General features: G+C 44.3%; 1 protein-coding gene and 1 long non-coding RNA gene across 9 annotated transcripts in view; one reads left to right on the top strand and one right to left on the bottom strand.

Annotated features, from left to right (window-relative positions):
* The window catches only part of VPS13B (vacuolar protein sorting 13 homolog B), a 1202086-nt gene extending 1185387 nt beyond the window's left edge, over positions 1 to 16699 (bottom strand). For 2 of the 5 annotated variants that reach the window (XM_068237719.1, XM_068237717.1), the window contains exons 1-3: positions 15990 to 16169; positions 14386 to 14566; positions 3846 to 3989 (exon numbers count right to left, since the gene is read on the bottom strand). In XM_068237719.1, coding sequence (XP_068093820.1) covers positions 3846 to 3989; positions 14386 to 14532 — 291 coding nt within the window. In that variant the 5' untranslated portion in view covers positions 14533 to 14566; positions 15990 to 16169. Of the gene's footprint in view, positions 1 to 3845; positions 3990 to 14385; positions 14567 to 15989; positions 16176 to 16552 lie in introns of those variants that run through there. The other 3 variants (XM_068237718.1, XM_068237720.1, XM_068237721.1) reach the window with 3 other exon arrangements.
* LOC137519073 (uncharacterized) overlaps positions 16110 to 19010 on the top strand; it is a 26108-nt gene continuing 23207 nt past the window's right edge. For 2 of the 4 annotated variants that reach the window (XR_011020955.1, XR_011020957.1), the window contains exon 1: positions 16110 to 16261. This is a non-coding gene — a long non-coding RNA (uncharacterized lncRNA). Of the gene's footprint in view, positions 16295 to 19010 lie in introns of all 4 variants that reach the window. The other 2 variants (XR_011020958.1, XR_011020956.1) reach the window with 2 other exon arrangements.

Genomic DNA, 19010 nt, shown 5'->3' with positions numbered 1-19010 from the left:
TGCCGATCCTTCCAGGAACTGCTGGACTCACTTATATGCAGTAGTGAGGCACTCATCATCTGAACTATTTGGGGACGTAAGAAGTTTGAAGAGCTCAATTAGTTAGGGAGAATGGTGGAATGACAGGAGCAGGACGGAGGAACTCTATGCTATCCGGAGTCTTTCCTCTACTAATTTAAAGGAAACCTAAAACTAATGAGGTCTCAGGTTTTTTTACTTACCTGGGGCTTCCTCCAGCCCCCTTGAGGCCACTACTGTCTCCCACTGGACGGCCCAGTACTCTGGCCAAATCGTGTGAGCTCCACCGTCCCGCTCCTGCTGCAAGGAGTGTTCTATGCCTGTGCAGCAACTACTGCACAGGTTGCAGACCACACCCGCCCAAAGGAGCGTGACAACTTGGCAACAATACCGAGGCATCCAGTAGGACACAGGAGAAGACCAGGAAGACAGCGAGAGACCGAGCGGCTTCAAGGAGGCTGGAGGAACCCCCAGGTAAGTATAAACCTGAGACCTCTTTGGTCTCAGGTACACTTTAAGTGACAAACCTGAAGTGAGTTCTCAGTTCATGTTTACTTTAAATGAGTTTAAAAAAAAAACAAAAAACACACACACACACAGAAACCTGTGCCACACACCGCGATATTAAAAAAATAATACTTTTTTTTCCCTACAAGTACACTTTAAACGTCTTTAGTGGTAAGGGGTTGGAATGCCAACAGAAAAGTCCCAACACTACCCTGTGAAAGAGCAGAAACTCTCAGTTACAATTGCCAGGTGTCCAGGCTCTGAGCAGGTAGACAAATCATGACACTGGTTGTTCGTAGGCTAATAACCGACACCTTTCAAATGTAATTATTGTAGAAACAGAAGAGAATGGAAAGTGGTGTGATGCTAGAGCTACGATTTTTGGCCTGAAGCAGAAAACTAAAATAGGTTTGTGGAATGTGAGAACTTTGGCAGAGACAACAGGACTTACACAAGCGAACATATACAGACCTAATATTTTAGGACTCAGTGAAGTCAGATGTTCAGACTTTGAGAAGCTACGTAAACAAGATGGCGTCACTTTTCTTGGCCTCCGAGTCAGAAGAAATACAGAAAGCAGCAATGGGGTAGGTTTGGTGCTAGGTAGACAAGCAATAGTTATAGCAACCTATATAATGTATATTGGAAAATCAAAAAAGGCCGCCGATAGCCCATTTTAAAACTAACATATCAAATACAGAATGGGCCAGTTTTATGAGCCCACTGACGTAGATGACACTTCACTAAAGGAAACCTTCGATGAAGGCCTATAACAAATAATGTATATCATTATTGATACCGCACAAATTTTGGATGTAAAATTTGGGGGTTGGCTCACCTGCAGGGGATATGCTATGTGCAGGCCCCTACTGAGAGAGCACAACATTAAAAGTGTGTAGGAAAGGATAGCTACAGTTCTTCCCTCCAGCTTTCATCCTCGGAAGATTGAACTGGCCACTAGATCGCCAGGCTCACTGAGGTCACATGACAGTGAGCCTGGATCTCTAGCAGCCAGTTCAGAACCTGCCAGGGAGATGTGAGGATGCAAGCCAGAGTTAGGTGCAGTGCACACCAAAAACCTCTGCACAGGGGTCAGGAACCTTTTTGGCTGAGAGAGCCATAAACGCCTCATATTTTGAAATGTAATTCTGTGAGAGCCATACAATATGTTTCAAACTGGCAAAGTGTGCTTGCGCAGCAGAGGGCTCACATCCCTGTTGCAATGGTGATGTGTATACAGTTGTTCCACCGGGCAGCGGAAGTGTCAAACATGTCTTTAGCTTCTCTTGGGTTTCAGCAACATCAGCAATTTCCCTGAAAGCCAGACGGGAGAAATACCGACTAACAGCTTGTACAATAAGCTATTTGATTTGGGAGTTGATTCACTTTGTAGGACAAGATTCAGGGATTTAAGATTCAGGGATTCATGGCACTTTGGCCCAATAGGCTGCCTGTCAAGTGACAGGCAGCCTATTGGGCCAATCAAAGTGCGAGGATGTCGTCCTACAGAGTCACTGGACCTGACAGGATCCAGATTGGACAAATGGAGCAGCCATTCGTTTTAGGGGTAGCGCGAGTAAGTTACAGCAGTAGCGTGCATACTAAATTTTACTTGCGCTGCCGCACTAAGCTGCGCTGCTTGAGCTTAGTACATCAGCCCCTACTGATTTGTATGTGAGCCAGATGTAGCCATCAAAAGAGCCACATCTGGCTCCCGAGCCATAGGTTCCCTACCCCTGCTCTATCAGATCTGCTAAACGCTAGAGGTTTTTGAAGCAGATTTCAGAGCGATTCTAGGCATGTTTTCTAAAAAAGCCCAGCGTTTTTTTGGAGCGTTTTTGTGTAACAGATTACAAATATTGTTACAGTAAAGCTGTTACTGAACAGCTTCTGTAACAAAAAAAGCCTGTAAAACAGGTCTGAGCTAGCGTTTTTCAGAGCAGTTTTCCACTTTTCTACACTTTAACATTGAGGCAGAAACGCCTCAGAAATCTCAAAAATGCTGCAGCCCCCGAGTTTGGAAAAAACGAACCGCTCTGGTGTGCACCATCCCATTCACTTTCATTAGCCAAGTGGTTTTCCCCATGCAAGCATTTTAACCACTTGAGGACCAGGGGATTTTTGCAGGATCTGTGCTGCGTGGGCTCTCCAGCCCGCAGCACAGATCGTGATTTAGGCAGGGCGATCAGACTTTTGCCTTTTTCCCCACTAGGGGGATGTCCTGCTGGGGGGGGGGGGGGGGGGGCTGTGGGCGGCACAGGATGGAGATCCGTGCTGTACCGCCTCTAATAGGCCGGGGATTGCCGATCGCAGCAGCGCCGTATGGATGTAAACACAGGGGATTTCTTCCCCTTACATTTTTACATTTACCCTTACAGTTTACATTTAGCCTTTACAGTTTACATTTAGCCTGCGAACCGCGTTCGGAGGCTCACAGGCTGTTCACGGAGACACCCTCCGTGAACCCTCCATGGAAACACCACTTCGACCTGCCGACCCCTATCGGCGTTAGGCGGTCGTTAAGTGGAAAACGCTTCAGAACCGCTCTGGTGAGCACCAGCCCTTAGAGATAGTTCTGCTTCTACTAGCATGCTCCAACTTGTGCTGTGCTTCCACCGGCACACTCCGATGTAAATCTGCATGTGCCACAGTGATACATGGTAACGGGACTGAATGAACGAACTTGGAAAAAAAAAAAAATTAATAACCTGAGAAGCATTTTCAGACTTATGTGCCAGACACGATTTGGTAATAGGAGGCATGCTATTTACAAGATCAGAAGTGTCACAAAATGACTACGGTAGAGATAGTCAATAGCCCAATTCAGAGCTGGAAATAGTTTGCATTCCAATGATAATGATCTTCCACCCTTTCCCTGCGCTTTATTCTGTGGCGATGTTAGCTTTCTCATTTCCCAAGTTATTCTTTGGTAGTAACCACAGCAATAGTCTTCTGAGCTCCACCCCACCAGTCCTACATTTTACTGCTCACTAGGAGTACCATAGTATCACTATTGGTAGTCAATGAACATCCCTGGTCTGCAGCCATCAAAAGAGCAGTTGCTAATAATGCTTGTAAATGGCGATGCAACGTTATCTTCATATTTATAAAGAAAATATTATGTGTAATTTCAAAACACTGATTTAGATCAGTTAGTGACATTTTACTGTTATAGTAAATACTACTGTAATCAGCCTGTTTATTAAAATGATTAAATCAAAATATAGACAGAAAAGCAATGCAAGTACAGTAATCGCAAATGCACTCCATTAGGTTTAGTTTAAGGATATATTTAAAGGGTTGAGGAAAGTGTGTCCTACCTGGGCTCCATCTTTTAGTTTCAGGATGCATTCCATGGTATTGATGGTTATCACTACTGATTCTGACCCAAGTTTCGTCCATGGTACGTGTATGCGCAACTCATGAATATGTCCACTGAGAAATGTGAATGGAAGCTTTAATTCCTGAGGAAACAATATTATACGGTTATTAAAGTAAAAGACTGGACAATTTAGAAAAACCTCTTCATATAACTTGATTGGTCCCCTAATCTACTGCAGCATATATCAGATACATTAAAAGAGTCACGTAACTATACTGATTTCTTATTGATATCGATCTGGTCACGTGGGAGTTTCTCTGCCCTTCAATTAAATGGTGTTAGCACTGTGTGCGCAGCAAATGGCAAGACCCTGCATCTGCCTGAGGCCACCAAACTTTACAATGAAAAAAATCACACCCAAAAAAGGCTAACACTTTGGTAAACTTGTAGTCTCTATGCCAGGTAAGCGCTTCAAACCATAAGTACACTTTTGTGGGAAATATACCACCACCAGGAACACCCTCAAGGATCCACACTCACCAATGTTGGTGGGCCAGGTATTACAGTGGCCGTATAGCGCCTCTGGGGTATTTTCAAGGCTCCCCACACCCTATGGCTGGTTTCTCCCAATCCAATCTCCCTTTTTGTCTTCTTAGGATAACTTATACCTCAATGTAAATAGACACTATCATTGCGCATAAATGACTCATTCATCCCCTGAATGAGTCATTTATGACGAAATCGATGGGGAGGAGCCACATGCGGAAGTAACACACGTCGGAGCGTGGGACGCGGTGGTGCGAGGAGCGAGCGGGACCCCATAACATCAATCGGCGGTCAGCCCGGGAGGCCGCACGGGGTGGAGCCCGTTCCAATACTCCACAGGCTTACCCATAGCTGATGGCATGGGTAAGGCATGTGAGTGGAACCTTTTTAATAAAGTGTCGTTTTTTTACTGATATCTGCGCAATGATAGTGTCTATACGGCCACTGTAATACCTGGCCCACCAACATTGGTGAGTGTGGATCCTTGAGGGTGTTCCTGGTGGTGGTATATTTCCCACAAAAGTGTACTTATGGTTTGAAGCGCTTACCTGGCATAGAGACTACATTTGAACTGAAGGACTGACTCAAGCCTTTTTACTAGGAGCGCACCCATAGTCTCAGGAACCAAGTGACACACATTGCTTATCTGGAGCATACACCGTATTGGTGTAGACATTGTATATGCCCTTATAATACAAATCATATTGATTGTTGTTGGCATCTGAGCGCTGTATGAAATTGTGGTTTACTTTGGTAAACGTATCTATTATTAATGAGCCCCACGAAAAAAAATATACATATATCAAGCCATGCGCAAATGTCAGTTTGTCATGGAAAGTTACAGAGACAAAAAGTGGCCACACACCATAGAATAAAAATATCCAATTTTATATCCAATCGATAAAAGTGATCGGTTGTCAGAGAATTTCCCATTTTTATTCAATGAAAGAAGATCGGAAGTGTTGGATTTTTCTGTTCAATTTTTATGAAAATTGAATGGTGTATGGTAGATTGTTAATTATTTGATGTACAGACCCAATAAATGTTTTCTGAGTTTTCCAACTTTTGTTTATAATTGGGGAAAAATTTACCATGTGTGTGATACACAAGTCAGATTTTTTTAAATGTTACACTCAGAGAAATTGATTGCAATTCTTGAATTGAAAATATATTTTAAAAATTGTATGGTGTGTGGCCTTTATTGGAATCGAAAACAATCAATTAAAGGAGCACTATGGTGAAAATTGTAAAACAGACAAATAAGAAGTACATATTTTCCAGAGTAAAAATGAGCCATAAATTACTGTTCTCCTATAAGGCTGTCACTTACAGTAGGTAGTAGAAATCTGATAGAAGTGACAGGTTTTGGACTAGTCCATCCTTTCATAGGGGATTCTAAGCAAGGCTTTTATGCTTTATAAAGAATAAAAAAGGATTTAAACAATGATGCTGGCCAGCTTCCCTGCTCGCTACAGTTTTTTTGGCAGATGGACAGAGCAACTGCCATTCACTAAGTGCTTTTGAAAATAAATAAATCCCTGAGAATCCACCATGAATCCACCATCGATCCTCTGCTCATCCATTCTGGTCTGGTACGCTGGCGCAACCGCCAGCGACAGGCACTCACTTCAGAGGGTCATCAGGGCGGCGGAGAGGGTCATTGGGAGACCTCTCCCCTCACTTGCCCTCCTACACAACAAAAGACTGAGATCGAGGGCCCTGAAGATCGCTAACGACCCCTCTCACCCGGGCCACTGCTACTTTAGTCCGATGCCACTGGGACGAAGGCTTCGGGCCATCTCCACACAGACGGCTAGGCATAGTAATTCCTTCTTTCCCTCAGCCGTCAGCCTCCTGAACTCCCTCAACATACTCCCCACCAGGGCACCCCCATGCAATATAGAACTGTCACGGACAGAGCCAACTGCTGCCCTAGTATGCAAACTGTTAACGCGAATGTAATGTACAATGTACATACAAATGGAAAGCAAATGTAAACGTCTGCTACTGACATGTGTAATTGTAATTGTAACCGTCTGCTACTGACATGTGTAAGTGTAAAATTTTTTCTGTTCCTCCCTTCTGAGCCAAATGTACTGTGCCAAACCCAATTCCGGGCATGACCCAGTCATGCTTGGCGAAATAAACGATTCCTGATTCCTGATGAAGAGATGGACTAGTCCAAAACCTGTCGCTTCTATCAGAATTCTACTACCTACTGTAAAGGTGCCCATACACTCGTCAGATTGGCAGCAGATAGATAAGAAATGCATCTGATGATCTATCTGATGCGTTTTTAGAACATTTTTTACCAGGATAGAATTCCAATAGATTTCAGTTTGAAATCTATTGAAATTCGATCTGATGGCATTTTTTTGCCATCAGATTTCCATTAAGGCCAATGCAAACTGATAAGCAATCTCATCAGATCGACCTAAATTTTCCACCCTGCAAGTGCGATGGAAATCCATCGAAATCGATCGAAATCGGCCGTCGATCGGTCGATTGGCCAACCGATTTGCAATCGATTGATCGATCGGGATCGATCGGTCGGCCAGAAAATCGGCTGAGTGTATGGGCTGCTTTAGTGACAGCAACATAGGAAAAAGTAATTTATGGCTTATTTTACTCTGGAAAAACATATTTTTGTTTGTTTGTACATATTTTAAATTTTACAATTTTTCGCCATAGTGGCCCTTTAACTTCCTTGCCGGTCTAATTCCCCCGGCAAGGAGGCAGCGCAGCACTTTTTTTTTTATTTTTTTTAAATCATGTAGCGAGCCCAGGGCTCGCTACATGATGGCAGCTCCGCAGCCACTCCGAACGCTTCCGGCGATCGGAGTAAGCAGGAAATCCCGTTCAGAACGGGATTTCCTGCTGGGCTTCCTCGGTCGCCATGGCGACGGGGCTGGATGACGTCACGTCGAGACGTCATAGGGAATCCCGATCCACCCCTCAGCACTGCCTGGCCCTTATTGGCCAGGCTGCGCAGGGGTCTGGGTGTAGGAAAAAAAAATTATGCAAATCGGCCCAGCGGGGCCTGAGAAATCCTCCTGCGCAGGTTACCCCGAGCTGAGCTCGGGATAACCGGCAAGGAGGTTAACTGGAAAATGCATGACGTGCTGTGCTGGTTGACAGTTGAAAATGCTGAAAACATCCTAGCATGGTCAAATTGAAATTTGCATACAAACTGTATTATTTTCCTTATTGCCAGTCATAAATGGGAGTTAGAGGACTGTACCAAGAAATAATAATTCTTTTTTGTTAGCAGCTGAAAGAACCAGACTGTATGTAACACTGAAATGGCTGCTGTACAGACTTCAGAGTCTCATATTAACCGTTAAATTGAAAATAGAATACGAGACCGCAGGGAGCTTCGATAAACTATAGCTGATACAGATACAATTATCTCAAAAGTTAATTTTCTGTTCCAGTTTATGGTTATTCTTTGCATAGCCCAAACGTCTTCCATAGCACTGTACACAGTGCAAAACAAACAGCGGGGAGGATACAAAAGTAGTTTAACTCACTGTGCAACCAGGACATCCAGCAGCACAAGTACAAATTCATACATAGTTTATGTGTGGTTTGAGACATCACCAAAACTGGTACATGTTCATTTAATAAAGTACAGCAAAACAAGAAACACTAGGGGGACATCTCTGACCTTGAACGCTTACAATTTAATTTTACTCTTTGGGGGTAATCTGTTGGATACAGATCTTGCCATTGAGGTTAACTGATCCCCTATGTACTCTGTTTTGGATCCATCTGAAGTGAGACGCTTCCAGCAGCGTTGTATGTTGCCCTTCATTTAGTTTATAAAGCATTGTTTTAGTTTTATTCTTAGCAGCAGAAAATCCTACAAAACTTCCTTGAATGTAAATTCAAGTTTGTTAGGAATAACCACTGAGTTTGCTTCAAATGCCTTGTTCATCAATTACATATGTCCCATGCCACAGGTTGATATTGCCGCTGCAACTTCCTATGTCCCTAGCCAGTGGCGCAGATAAGGAGCTATGGGCCCCGGTGCGAGTTTCACAAGCCAACCCCCCCCCCCCCCCCCCCCCCCTTCCCGAGCACTCTATACATAATTCATACAGCACACCAAAACCTGCCAAGGACTACCACAGTGTCAGAAGTTCAAGAAGGGGATGGGAACAGCGTGTTAATGATTATTATCATTCAAAGCATTTATAGAAGTGATCATTGCAAGTACAGGACCAACAAAGAGTTAATACTGCGGTTAAGGGAGGGCCCTACGGCTCTTGCCCAAGGGCCCTGGTGCAATCAAAACCTCTGTAAGCCCCATTGCTACACAACTGTCCCTGCAATGCATACCATGTACAGGCAATGCATGTTGGGAGATGTAGTTCATTGATGTGGTCACATCTCCCAGCAGGCAGGGAGCTTAGTGCTTAGTTCTATAAAGTCACTTCAACAAATGTCAGCCAATAGATTGCCAAGTTAAATGTAAGGCATAATCTATCCTCTTGTTATAGTGTCCTCATCTATCTGATGCCATTATATCCATTATTAATCCCATGCAAGTAATCAGCACTTGGGTCACTTCCACTGTGACCTTTCTTCAAGCAAAGCAAACAATCATCCCGTCGGGTTTACAGGGAAAAAAATAACTTTTGCAGCAGTTCAGATCATGCAGCTATAGACAAATAAAGGTACTTTTTACAGGTCCTGGAGTTTGAGAACTGAAAGTCGGTAACTAAATCCACATTGGTTATTGATCCCTGCCCGGGAGCAGTGGTAATAAAAAAAATAATTATTTCTCATAGCTGAAGAGAAAAAGCAGAGTGGATTATCAGTCTGAGTCATTCCATTATAGAAATAAGAATTGCGCATATTTCTCCGCGGAAATTTACTTTGGCTCCTGCACAGCATAATCCGTATTAAAAATGTTATGTCTAGTGCCTTATCTTAAACATTTCTAAAAAGTCCAGTTTCCCTCCTCCCCTTTAAAATAATATGAATGTGATACATCAGACGGCTCTCAGTGCTAGCAGCCCTGTGTTCAGGCTCCAAACATCTCTGGGCTGCTTTCCTGGACAATCTCTGTACTGTCATTAAAGCTAGCGGCTCTGACTAGAGACCAACCCACGTAAAGGTGAAGTATTACATTCCTGCTACACACCAGGCACACGTGACTACATCCATCTACTGAGGACCAGGCAACATCAGATTCTTCTAAAAATAACGAACTCCGACCTGAAAATGAAAAATCTTCATCTATAGAAGCCTTTTATCCTGGAGAAGACCTCAACGGACCAACATCCCATCAAATTCATACATATAAAAAGTACACTTGTTCCAGAATAAAATCTACTGTAAATGTATTCTTCCTATGTCGCCATCATTTACAGTAGGTAGTTAAAATATGACAATTCTGATAGGTTTTGGACCTTTTTGGACATATCCTTACTAGGGATTTTCATGGTTTTAAAGTTACAGATTATACCCAGCATGCTCTTGGTGAACAAGAACTCCTAGGAGTGTGTAAGGGGCTGAAAGAAATCAATAAGCCTACTAAAATGCTATATACAAGCAGAAGTTTGCCTTCTTAAAACAAAAGGTATTTGTGATTATTCTGGTTGAAGTGATCTCTGATGTGTCCCATAATGCATCACTGCAGAATATGCATATCGTCTCTTTGTTGTCCCTGATCGCTAAACACACCTCCAGAACTGGTGGAATGCAATGATGTGTCAATATGAAGAGGAGGAGACTGGCACTAGATGTGGGCAAGAAACATTGGGTGCACCGGATCCTGTACAGTGTGCTAAAACGTGCTCTCAGAAACATACATTGCCTAGGCATCCCCTCACCCCCACTGTATACACCGCTGTCTGTTACACCGTGGATTAAAGGTACCTCATTTTTGCTATCACAGTGCCTCGATTTTTTTTTTCTCTGCATGCAATGATGTGTCAGTTTGTTAATATTACAAAGCCACAATAATCCAACATGCATACAGACTGTTTCAGATTGATTGATCCTCATCAGTGCATGGCATGGATTAACCTCCTTGGTGGTAACCCCGAACGTAGTTCGGGGTAAGCCGCGCAGGAGGTTTTCTCCGGCCCTACTGGGCCGATTTGTTTAATTTTTTTTTGCTGCACGCAGCTAGCACTTTGCTAGCTGCGTCAGCACACCGATCGCCGCCGCCCCGCGCTCGATCGCCGCTATCCGTCGCGCTGCACGGCCCCCCCAGACCCCGTGCGCTGCCTGGACAATCAGTGCCAGGCAGCGCTGAGGGGTGGATCGGGCCTCCCAATGATGTCCCGATGTCGGTGACGTCATCCCGCCCCGTCGCCATGGCGACGGGGGAAGCCCTCCAGGAAATCCCATTCTTTGATCGGGATTTCCTGATTGGAGATCGCCGAAGGCGATCGAAGCGGGCGGGGGGATGCCGCTGAGCAGCGGCTATCATATTAAAAAAAAAAAAAAAAACTGCTGCGCTGCCTCCTGGCGGAATTTTTTATACCGCTAGGGGGGTTAATGTGGCTCTATGGGGTAGGACTTGAAATACCCAGAGTTACAGATTGTTGAGCAAGCTCATGGTGAGCCAGAACTCCTAGGTGTGTGTAAGAGGCTAATAGAAATCAAAAAGCCTACTTATAAAAATACTATGCAAAACAGAGGTTTGCCTTCTTAAAACAGAAGGCCTTTGCGATTATTCTTGTTTTAAAAGCTCTTACATAATGGCAGTTTCTCAGTCCAAATGCTAAAGCAGTATGCAAGTGAGTAGAGAGACTGGCTGGTATCTTAGTATAAATCCTTTACAGGGAGTGCTTTTGTAAAGGATAAAGGAAAATACAGAGAACTCCTACAAAGTTTCACAATAGTGATCGTATGCACAAGGGATTTTCTGCATAAAGATCATATATAAAACTCATGATGCATTAGTATGATCGATCAATCAATCTGTAGATAGAATAATCAAAGGATAACTGCCTATTTATAACAAATTAACCTATTGTAACATGCAGCTAAAATTACCCAAATGTAACAAGTGCAATCGTTATTCAATTTTAATCAAGTATGGCCCATCATTACTCCCTCTAAATCAGGGGTGTCAAACTCAAATACACAGGGGGACAAAGATTTAAACTGGGAACAAATCACGGGCCAACATTGATGTCTAGTGGCCCCCCTCCCTCCCTCTAGTGGCCCGCTCGGGGACATTTTGGGGGGGCTGGAGGGGACGCAGCATGAGGAGAAAGCCATGGCCACAGTCGGCGGGGAGGGGAGGGGGGGGGGGGGGGACGTCCCCCCCCGCTCGGCTGATACATACCTTCCGTGCGCTCCAGCGTGCGTTCCCCTTGCTAGTCTCTGACGCGACTTCCTGATAAAGGAAGTCGCGTCACAGACTAGCAAGAGGAACGCATGCTGGAGAGCACAGAAGTTATGTATCAGCCTCTGCCCGCACACTCATTTAAGCTGGAGGGGAGCGCAGAGGGGAGAGCCCTGAGGTGAGGGAGGGAGGGGGGGGGGGGGGGGAACGTGGCCATGGCTTTCTCATGCTGCGTTCTCTCCAGCCCCCCCAAAATGGCCCCAAGCGGGCTCTGGGGTGGGGCCCTCAGAATTTCTGCAGGGGGTCCGGTGGGGCCTAGTTACGCCCCTGCCCTCCCCTATACAGTTTCCTGGTGTAGTGCTCCCTTTCCCTTCCCTATGCAGTTTCTATGATATCTAGTGTCCCCTCCCCCTTACACAGGTTGTGGTGTCTAATGGCCCCTCCCTTTCCTATACATTTTCCTCATGTCTTTAGGCTCCCTCCCTTACACATTTCCCTGGTGTCTAGTGGCCTCCCTCCCCTATACAGTTTCATGGTGTCTAATGGTCCCATCAGCAAGTTACTACATATTTTCAGCGCTTAGTCATATAGGCTTAGTACTGAGGTGCTGATGGGACAAATTATAATGCAAGATGGGTAATCCACTGCCAGGCCAAATTCGATGCCGCCGCCACCATCATCATCATCAAGCAATGATGAGAAGATTCAGCTTGTGAAATAAGTGAAACAGTGAAATAAAATCTGTTTGTATTCCATAGTGCTCAAATAAAGTACATTGTTTCAGGACCAAGCACGGTTCTCTTGGTCAAGGTTTAATGAACCAGGCATTACATTTTGACAAAGCTGTGTGGCCCTCGAAGCAATTGTTTGCAGATGAGACTCAATTAAAGCACTATAAAATAAAAAGGACCGAGTGGAAGCTAATGGATTCTGACCTGTTTTCAAGGATGTGGCCTTACAGACCAGGCCCACTGCTGGTGGATTTGCCCTCTATATGCTGGAAGGCAAGCTTTCAGCTTGGAAGGTACTACATTCCCATCCCTGTATTTTTACTTATCTTAGGGTTATTGCTTGTTAGCTGATTAAAAAAAAAAAAAAAAAAAAAAAAAACTTCACTATTGTTCTTGATATCACTGTGAGCTTCAGCTTTTCCAGGCCTCAAAGCTCTGTTCATTTCCTCATCTGCTTTTTTTTTTTTTTTTTTTTTTGTGTATGCATGTGTTAGAGAGGCTGCATGTATTGTGATGTTGATTCTATTTTGCAATACTCATATGTAGATGTCCCTTTTGATGTCATTTCCCCCTTGGCAAGTTCTCTTTATTTTGAGTTTTATATTTAATGTTGTTATCTTTTCAATAAAAGTTGAAACAAAAAAAATACAAAGAATAGTGTGCGTGTGGTATCTTCTACACATATTGGGGATTGTGGATGTGATCTTCCCTCTGTCAGCACCAGCCTTACTCTTTTAGGGCTAACACACACTGCCAGGGTTGTGGAGTAGGTATATAAATCATCCGACTCCGAAGTTTATGAAACCACCGACTCCGACTCCAGGTACCCAATACTGCTCCGATTCAGACTTTTAAGTCTAGTTTTTACCAGGGCTGTGGAATTGGACCAAAAATCATCTGACTCCGTTTATTGAAACCACTGACTGCCTCCAGGTACCCAAAATTGCTCCGACTCCCAATTTTTCGACTCCACAGCCCAGCCCTGCACACTGCGGTGCTATTTCTGCGATTTTAATTTTTTAGCATTTAGATAAAATCTGATCGAATTTCACATTTTTTTTTTATATAAGTTGATAAAGAGTGGTGGATTTTTCTGGTCATTTTTTATGAAAATTGAGAGGTATAGGGTAGATTGACGTGTGTGTGTGTGTGTGTGTGTGTGTGTGTGTGTGTGTGTGTGTGTGTGTGTGTGTGTGTGTGTGTGTGTGTGTGTGTGTGTGTGTGTGTGTGTGTGTGTGTGTGTGTGTGTGTGTGTGTGTGTGTGTGTGTGTGTGTGTGTGTGTGTGTGTGTGTGTGTGTGTGTGTGTGTGTGTGTGTGTGTGTGTGTGTGTACATTGGTCAGATTTTTCAAATGTTACAATACAAATCAGAATAAAATTTGATTTAAGTTCTTGAATTGAAAATAAATTGTAAAAATGGTTTGGTGTGTGACCACCATTTCATTAACTAAAGCACTAAAGCTTTGTTCACATTTAAAATCGAAATCACTGCCGCCAGCGTTATTCGATTTTTTTGCATAATTTCTTTTAGCGCCGCCCGGCACTTACCTGCGCGCTGCAATTTTTTATATAGGGCTTTTCTAAGCGCTTTTGCAGAGTGATTCTGTTTTTCACTTCCTGACGTCAGTCGGGAAGTGAACTCTTTCACCCGGAAATGAATAAATACGATGTATTTATTCATGAAAGCGCTGGGGAAATCGCTATACAAAGCTTTTTTTCAAGCGCTTTTCGATTTCCCTATACCTTCCATTGAGGGAAATCACCCCAAAAATGGTACAGGTGAGCGGTTTGGAAACAAACTGCTCAGATGTGAACACTCTCATAGGGAATCATTGCACAAGCACTATTAGGGCGATTTTGAAAATCACCAGCGTTTAAAAAAAGGGAGAAAAAGTAATCTACTGATCATCGTGATTCAAAGAGAAAAGAGGGCACGTTATGAAAACAATGTACCTGTTCCAGAACATCCAGTTTCAACTCCAGTTTGCTAAGGACAACATCTCCACCCCAGAGGGACAGCTGTAAGTCGGAAGGCTTCAAATTCTTAATGTATCGATTCACGTAGCTCATTAAAATGGGAGTCACATAGGACTCCAACATTGTTGGACGAAGCCAGCTGTGGGCAACGCTTCACCTGAAATTCAGAAAGCAGAACACAAATAATGTACTAAATATGCAAGTGGGAAAATAAACACATCCCTGCAATGAGAATCATTATAAAAAAAAAGGCTCTGGGTCCTATAGAACTTTCCCACTCCTCTCACGGTCCCTCCCTGTTTGAATCCCGGCCGCGGGAGACTTCGGAAGTCTTCAGGAGCAGAGTCCTCCCAAAGTTAGGTGGCTCCATACTTCACAGACACGAGTGTGCGAGAGAGAGCACGAGTGTGTGCTCACGTGAGCATAGTATGGAGCGGCCCATGTTTGGGAGCACTCAGGCTCCTGAAGACTTTTGAAGCCTCCCTTTGGCGTCAGGGAGAGAGTAGTGTTGTACCAAATTTTTCAAATACTGCTACCGGCGAGCCAGCGCTGGAATGGGGACAGAGAGAGAAGCAGGAAGGCTCTATAGGACTCGGAACCTTCCCTCTCCTTAAGTATCTGGCTAATTTTTTTTTTTAGCAATACCAGTTGCCTGGCTGTCTTGCTGCTCATCTGCCTCTAAATACACCTTCATTCTTTCTTCCATTGTACCTTACATTATCTTGACCTACCTTGACCTAACTCCAAACCTTCATCCCTTAAACAATGCCTAACACTAAAGTAAATTCTGACCTATTGTTAAGCCAATCTCAAACTGATACTCTAAAGTTTAGTTCACTTTAATGGTTTATGATGAATGCCTGGAAACCAGAAAAAAAAACCGCTGGTTAGGCATTTCCAAGGCAGTGCCTCAGGTTACAAGGCAGCTTCACCAGGCATTTACCCACCCTCTTACCAATACTCCTGCATGCTGCAGTGACAAAAACTTGAGTACACACAGACAGCTGAGGGCAGTTACTGCTCCTCACACATTGGAGGTCACAGTTTTCCAAATGCCCTTAACCACATAGGTCTATGTATGCTATATAGTGACCTTACTGCCTATGGTGCGCAATTCGGTGGTGAGCTGTATAGCTCCAGCATTTTACCAACCCCACATCTGTCAGTATGAACTGAGATTATGCCACACTGACCGTTAACATACCTGGTCTTCTATCTTCCCAATCTATGAAACAGACTTGCCAAAAAACCCTCATTTAGAACCTGCAGATGAACTGACACATTGATTATCAGGAACTGACTTGAGGGGGTTTCAAATATTTACATTTCCTACTTGCTAACAAGACACGCTTTCCTCTGCATATGGGAAACCCACTGAAGGTGACATGTTCCCTTTGCTTGCATGATATAGTGAGACTTGTAGTGGCACAGCAGCCGCAGCAGGGTGACAGGGGGGAGTGTCAGCCTCAGTCACCAGCAGCTGGTCGCACACAGTGGCAGAAAGAAGCCATTCTGTAAGCACAGGAAACCTTCCCCATCACCACACATATCCAGCATCCCTGACCAGGCGGGAAACTTACAGCAAACGCCCTCAGCTAACACCTTCTCCCGAGCCTTCCACTGTCACCGGGTACAGCGTGTAGCTACCTCCACTTCCGGGTGTGCTGAGGAGGGCGGACGTGACGCAGTATAAACAACGATGCCGTGGCGGGACTTGGAATCCGGGTCAGGTGACTGGGCGATGCTGCTGTTGCTGCAGCGGTTGCTAGGGACGTCACATGACCAGGTCGTTTCGCTTTGAGTTCAGCTTTCCCATATGCTGGTGTGTGTGAACAGCCTCAGTTGGGGACACGTCAGTGGATATATAGGAGACATAAGACTAACTGTAGGCGATAAACTGAATATTTTCAAAAGCAAGTTAAAAGAAAAAAATATGTAGCTCTGAATCTGATTCAATTAATTTTCTCCTAACTTTATCCACAGGAGACATTTCACACCTCATCATATCAGTAAAAAAAAAGCTGCCAGAAACAAAAATTATGCTTTTAAAATTAATTATCACCAATTTATTTACATTTTGCTAGATTATTTTTCTTAAAGCAAACCTGAACTGAACATTAAAAGTCAAAATAAACATTCTTACCTTCGGTGTAGTATACTCATCAATCTCTTTCTCCTCTCCTGCATCCTGTTTGTCCACTGTAATCGATGAAATTCTCTGTCCTCCATTCTTTGGCCATTACCCCATAACAGCTTCCTGGTCAGCACACTGTTCAAGTGTAATTTCGCCAACTAAGGGCCCATTTCCACTACACGTGGTGCAATGCGGCTACATAGCATTGCACCGCGGCCAAACTGAAACCAAAGCACGGCAATGGAACAGTTTCCATTGTGTGCTGGTTATCCAGAGCGGTGCGGAGTGGTCAGAGAATCTACAGCATGCTGCAGATTCTCACTCACCCACATTCCACCCGCATCCGCTCAATCTTTCCATTCGGTGGATACGGAAGTTACACAAATGGAAGCGGAAGGGAAGCATAGTCGCATTGCATCTCTTCGGCTCCCATTCGCAAATGGAAATGGGCCTTTAATCCATAGAGAAACATGGACATTACCTTTCTCTTTAGTTGTACTTTCAGTTATAACTGACAGCAACTGATCTATAATTGACAGCAACTGATATATTTCAGTTCTCACAAAATCTTATCAGAAATGGAAGGAATTGTTGTAAGAAGAAAATGGTGAAAATGCTTCTGAGAGGAACTGATGGTTCAGTTTGTGGAATTCAGGTTTTCTTTAAAAAAAAAAACAAAAAAAAACTAAAAGACTAGAGATAAGGGGCCATGGCATTACACTTGTGTTGCTCTCCATTACAGCGCTGACCCCTCTAGGAGATTGGCCTTAGAGCCAGCAGAGGGGCTTAAAGTGAACCTCCGGACTAAAAATCGACTCAGCAGCACTGAAAAGGCTTGGTGTTTCTTTAACAGTTTCACAGCATCAGAACTTTGTTTCTCTTATACAAGCCTCATTTTTAGCTGCACAGAAGAAAACTGCCCGGGCTTTTTTCCCCTGATGCTGTGCAAAGCATGATGGGATTTCTGATGTTGTTGTTCTCGTACTACTGTTTTGGTGCAATTTTTTTTTTTTACATTTTAAATTTGACATTTGAAGCCTAGCGTGTGCAGCTGGGAGGGGTAATCAGGACACAGGAAAGTTGGAACTGTGTCTCCTGCTCCTTGTCACATCCTTTCAACCAAAAGTACATAGCAAGGAAATGAGCAGCGCTACTTAAAAAACAGACTAGTGCCTACCTGCAAAAGAGTGCAAGCCCCACTTGTGGGGTCGAATACACACCGAGCATACACATGACCTGTCTACCACTAGAGGAGGATGTTGGTTTCCATTAACAGCTTGCATGCAACCTATTAAGTACTCGTCCCTCCCACTGCGAAGAAGTCAATCCTCCATGGGAGGGGCCTAACACTAACTAAATCCTAACCTATGTATATGCATAGCCTGGGTGCGGCTAATCAAATAAAATCGAAAATTGAAAATTGCGCAAAAGGTGGATCAGCGCAACACCAGGCCGCCTCCGAATGGCCTCCATCAGAGATGTACTGAGCCCCCCCCCCCCAGGAACTACAAACGCACCTTGAACCCAAACAGAAGCTCTGCATATACACCAAAAGCATGGCTGTTAAGTGGGAGCAGCTGACCAAAAACGAATTACATTAGTACATAGCAAGGAAATGAGCTACCTGTAGTTCCTGGGGAGGCTCAGCGCATCTCTGATGGAGGCCATTCGGAGGCGGCCTGGTGTTGCGCTGATCCACCTTTTGCGCAATTTTCAATTTTCGATTTTATTTGATTAGCCGCACCCAGGCTATGCATATACATAGGTTAGGATTTAGTTAGTGTTAGGCCCCTCCCATGGAGGATTGACTTCTTCGCAGTGGGAGGGACGAGTACTTAATAGGTTGCATGCACGCTGTTAATGGAAACCAACATCCTCCTCTAGTGGTAGACAGGTCATGTGTATGCTCGGTGTGTATTCGACCCTACAAGTGGGGCTTGCACTCTTTTGCGGGTAGGCACTAGTCTGTTTTTAAGTAGCGCTGCTCATTTCCTTGCTATGTACTAATGTAATTCGTTTTTGGTCAGCTGCTCCCACTTAACAGCCATGCTTTTGGTGTATATGCAGAGCTTCTGTTTGGGTTCAAGGTGCATTTGTAGTTCCTGGGGGGGCTCAGCGCATCTCTGATGGAGGCCATTCGGAGGCGGCCTGGTGTTACGCTGATCCACCTTTTGCGCAATTTTCAACTTTCAACCAAAAAGATGGCTGCCCCCATGACAAAGATGGCAGCCCCCATGAATCACAAACATTTGCCTGTTCTTTTAAAACAGGGTGGGTAAGAGATTGTATTACCTATCTATTCTAATTAACATAACTAATGTAACTTGATGACAGTATGTTTGTTTAGGCTGAAGTTCCCCTTTAACTAGAGTGACCAGATTTTTCTGGGTTCAACCTGGGACGGGGGGGGGGGGGGGGGGGGGGGGGGGTGGAAAGCAAAATGGGGGGGTGCGTTTGCCGACTATTG

This window comes from Hyperolius riggenbachi, chromosome 5 (genome assembly GCF_040937935.1).
Source record: "Hyperolius riggenbachi isolate aHypRig1 chromosome 5, aHypRig1.pri, whole genome shotgun sequence".
Lineage (NCBI taxonomy): Eukaryota > Metazoa > Chordata > Amphibia > Anura > Hyperoliidae > Hyperolius > Hyperolius riggenbachi.
This window is presented reverse-complemented; position numbering and strand designations above follow the sequence as displayed.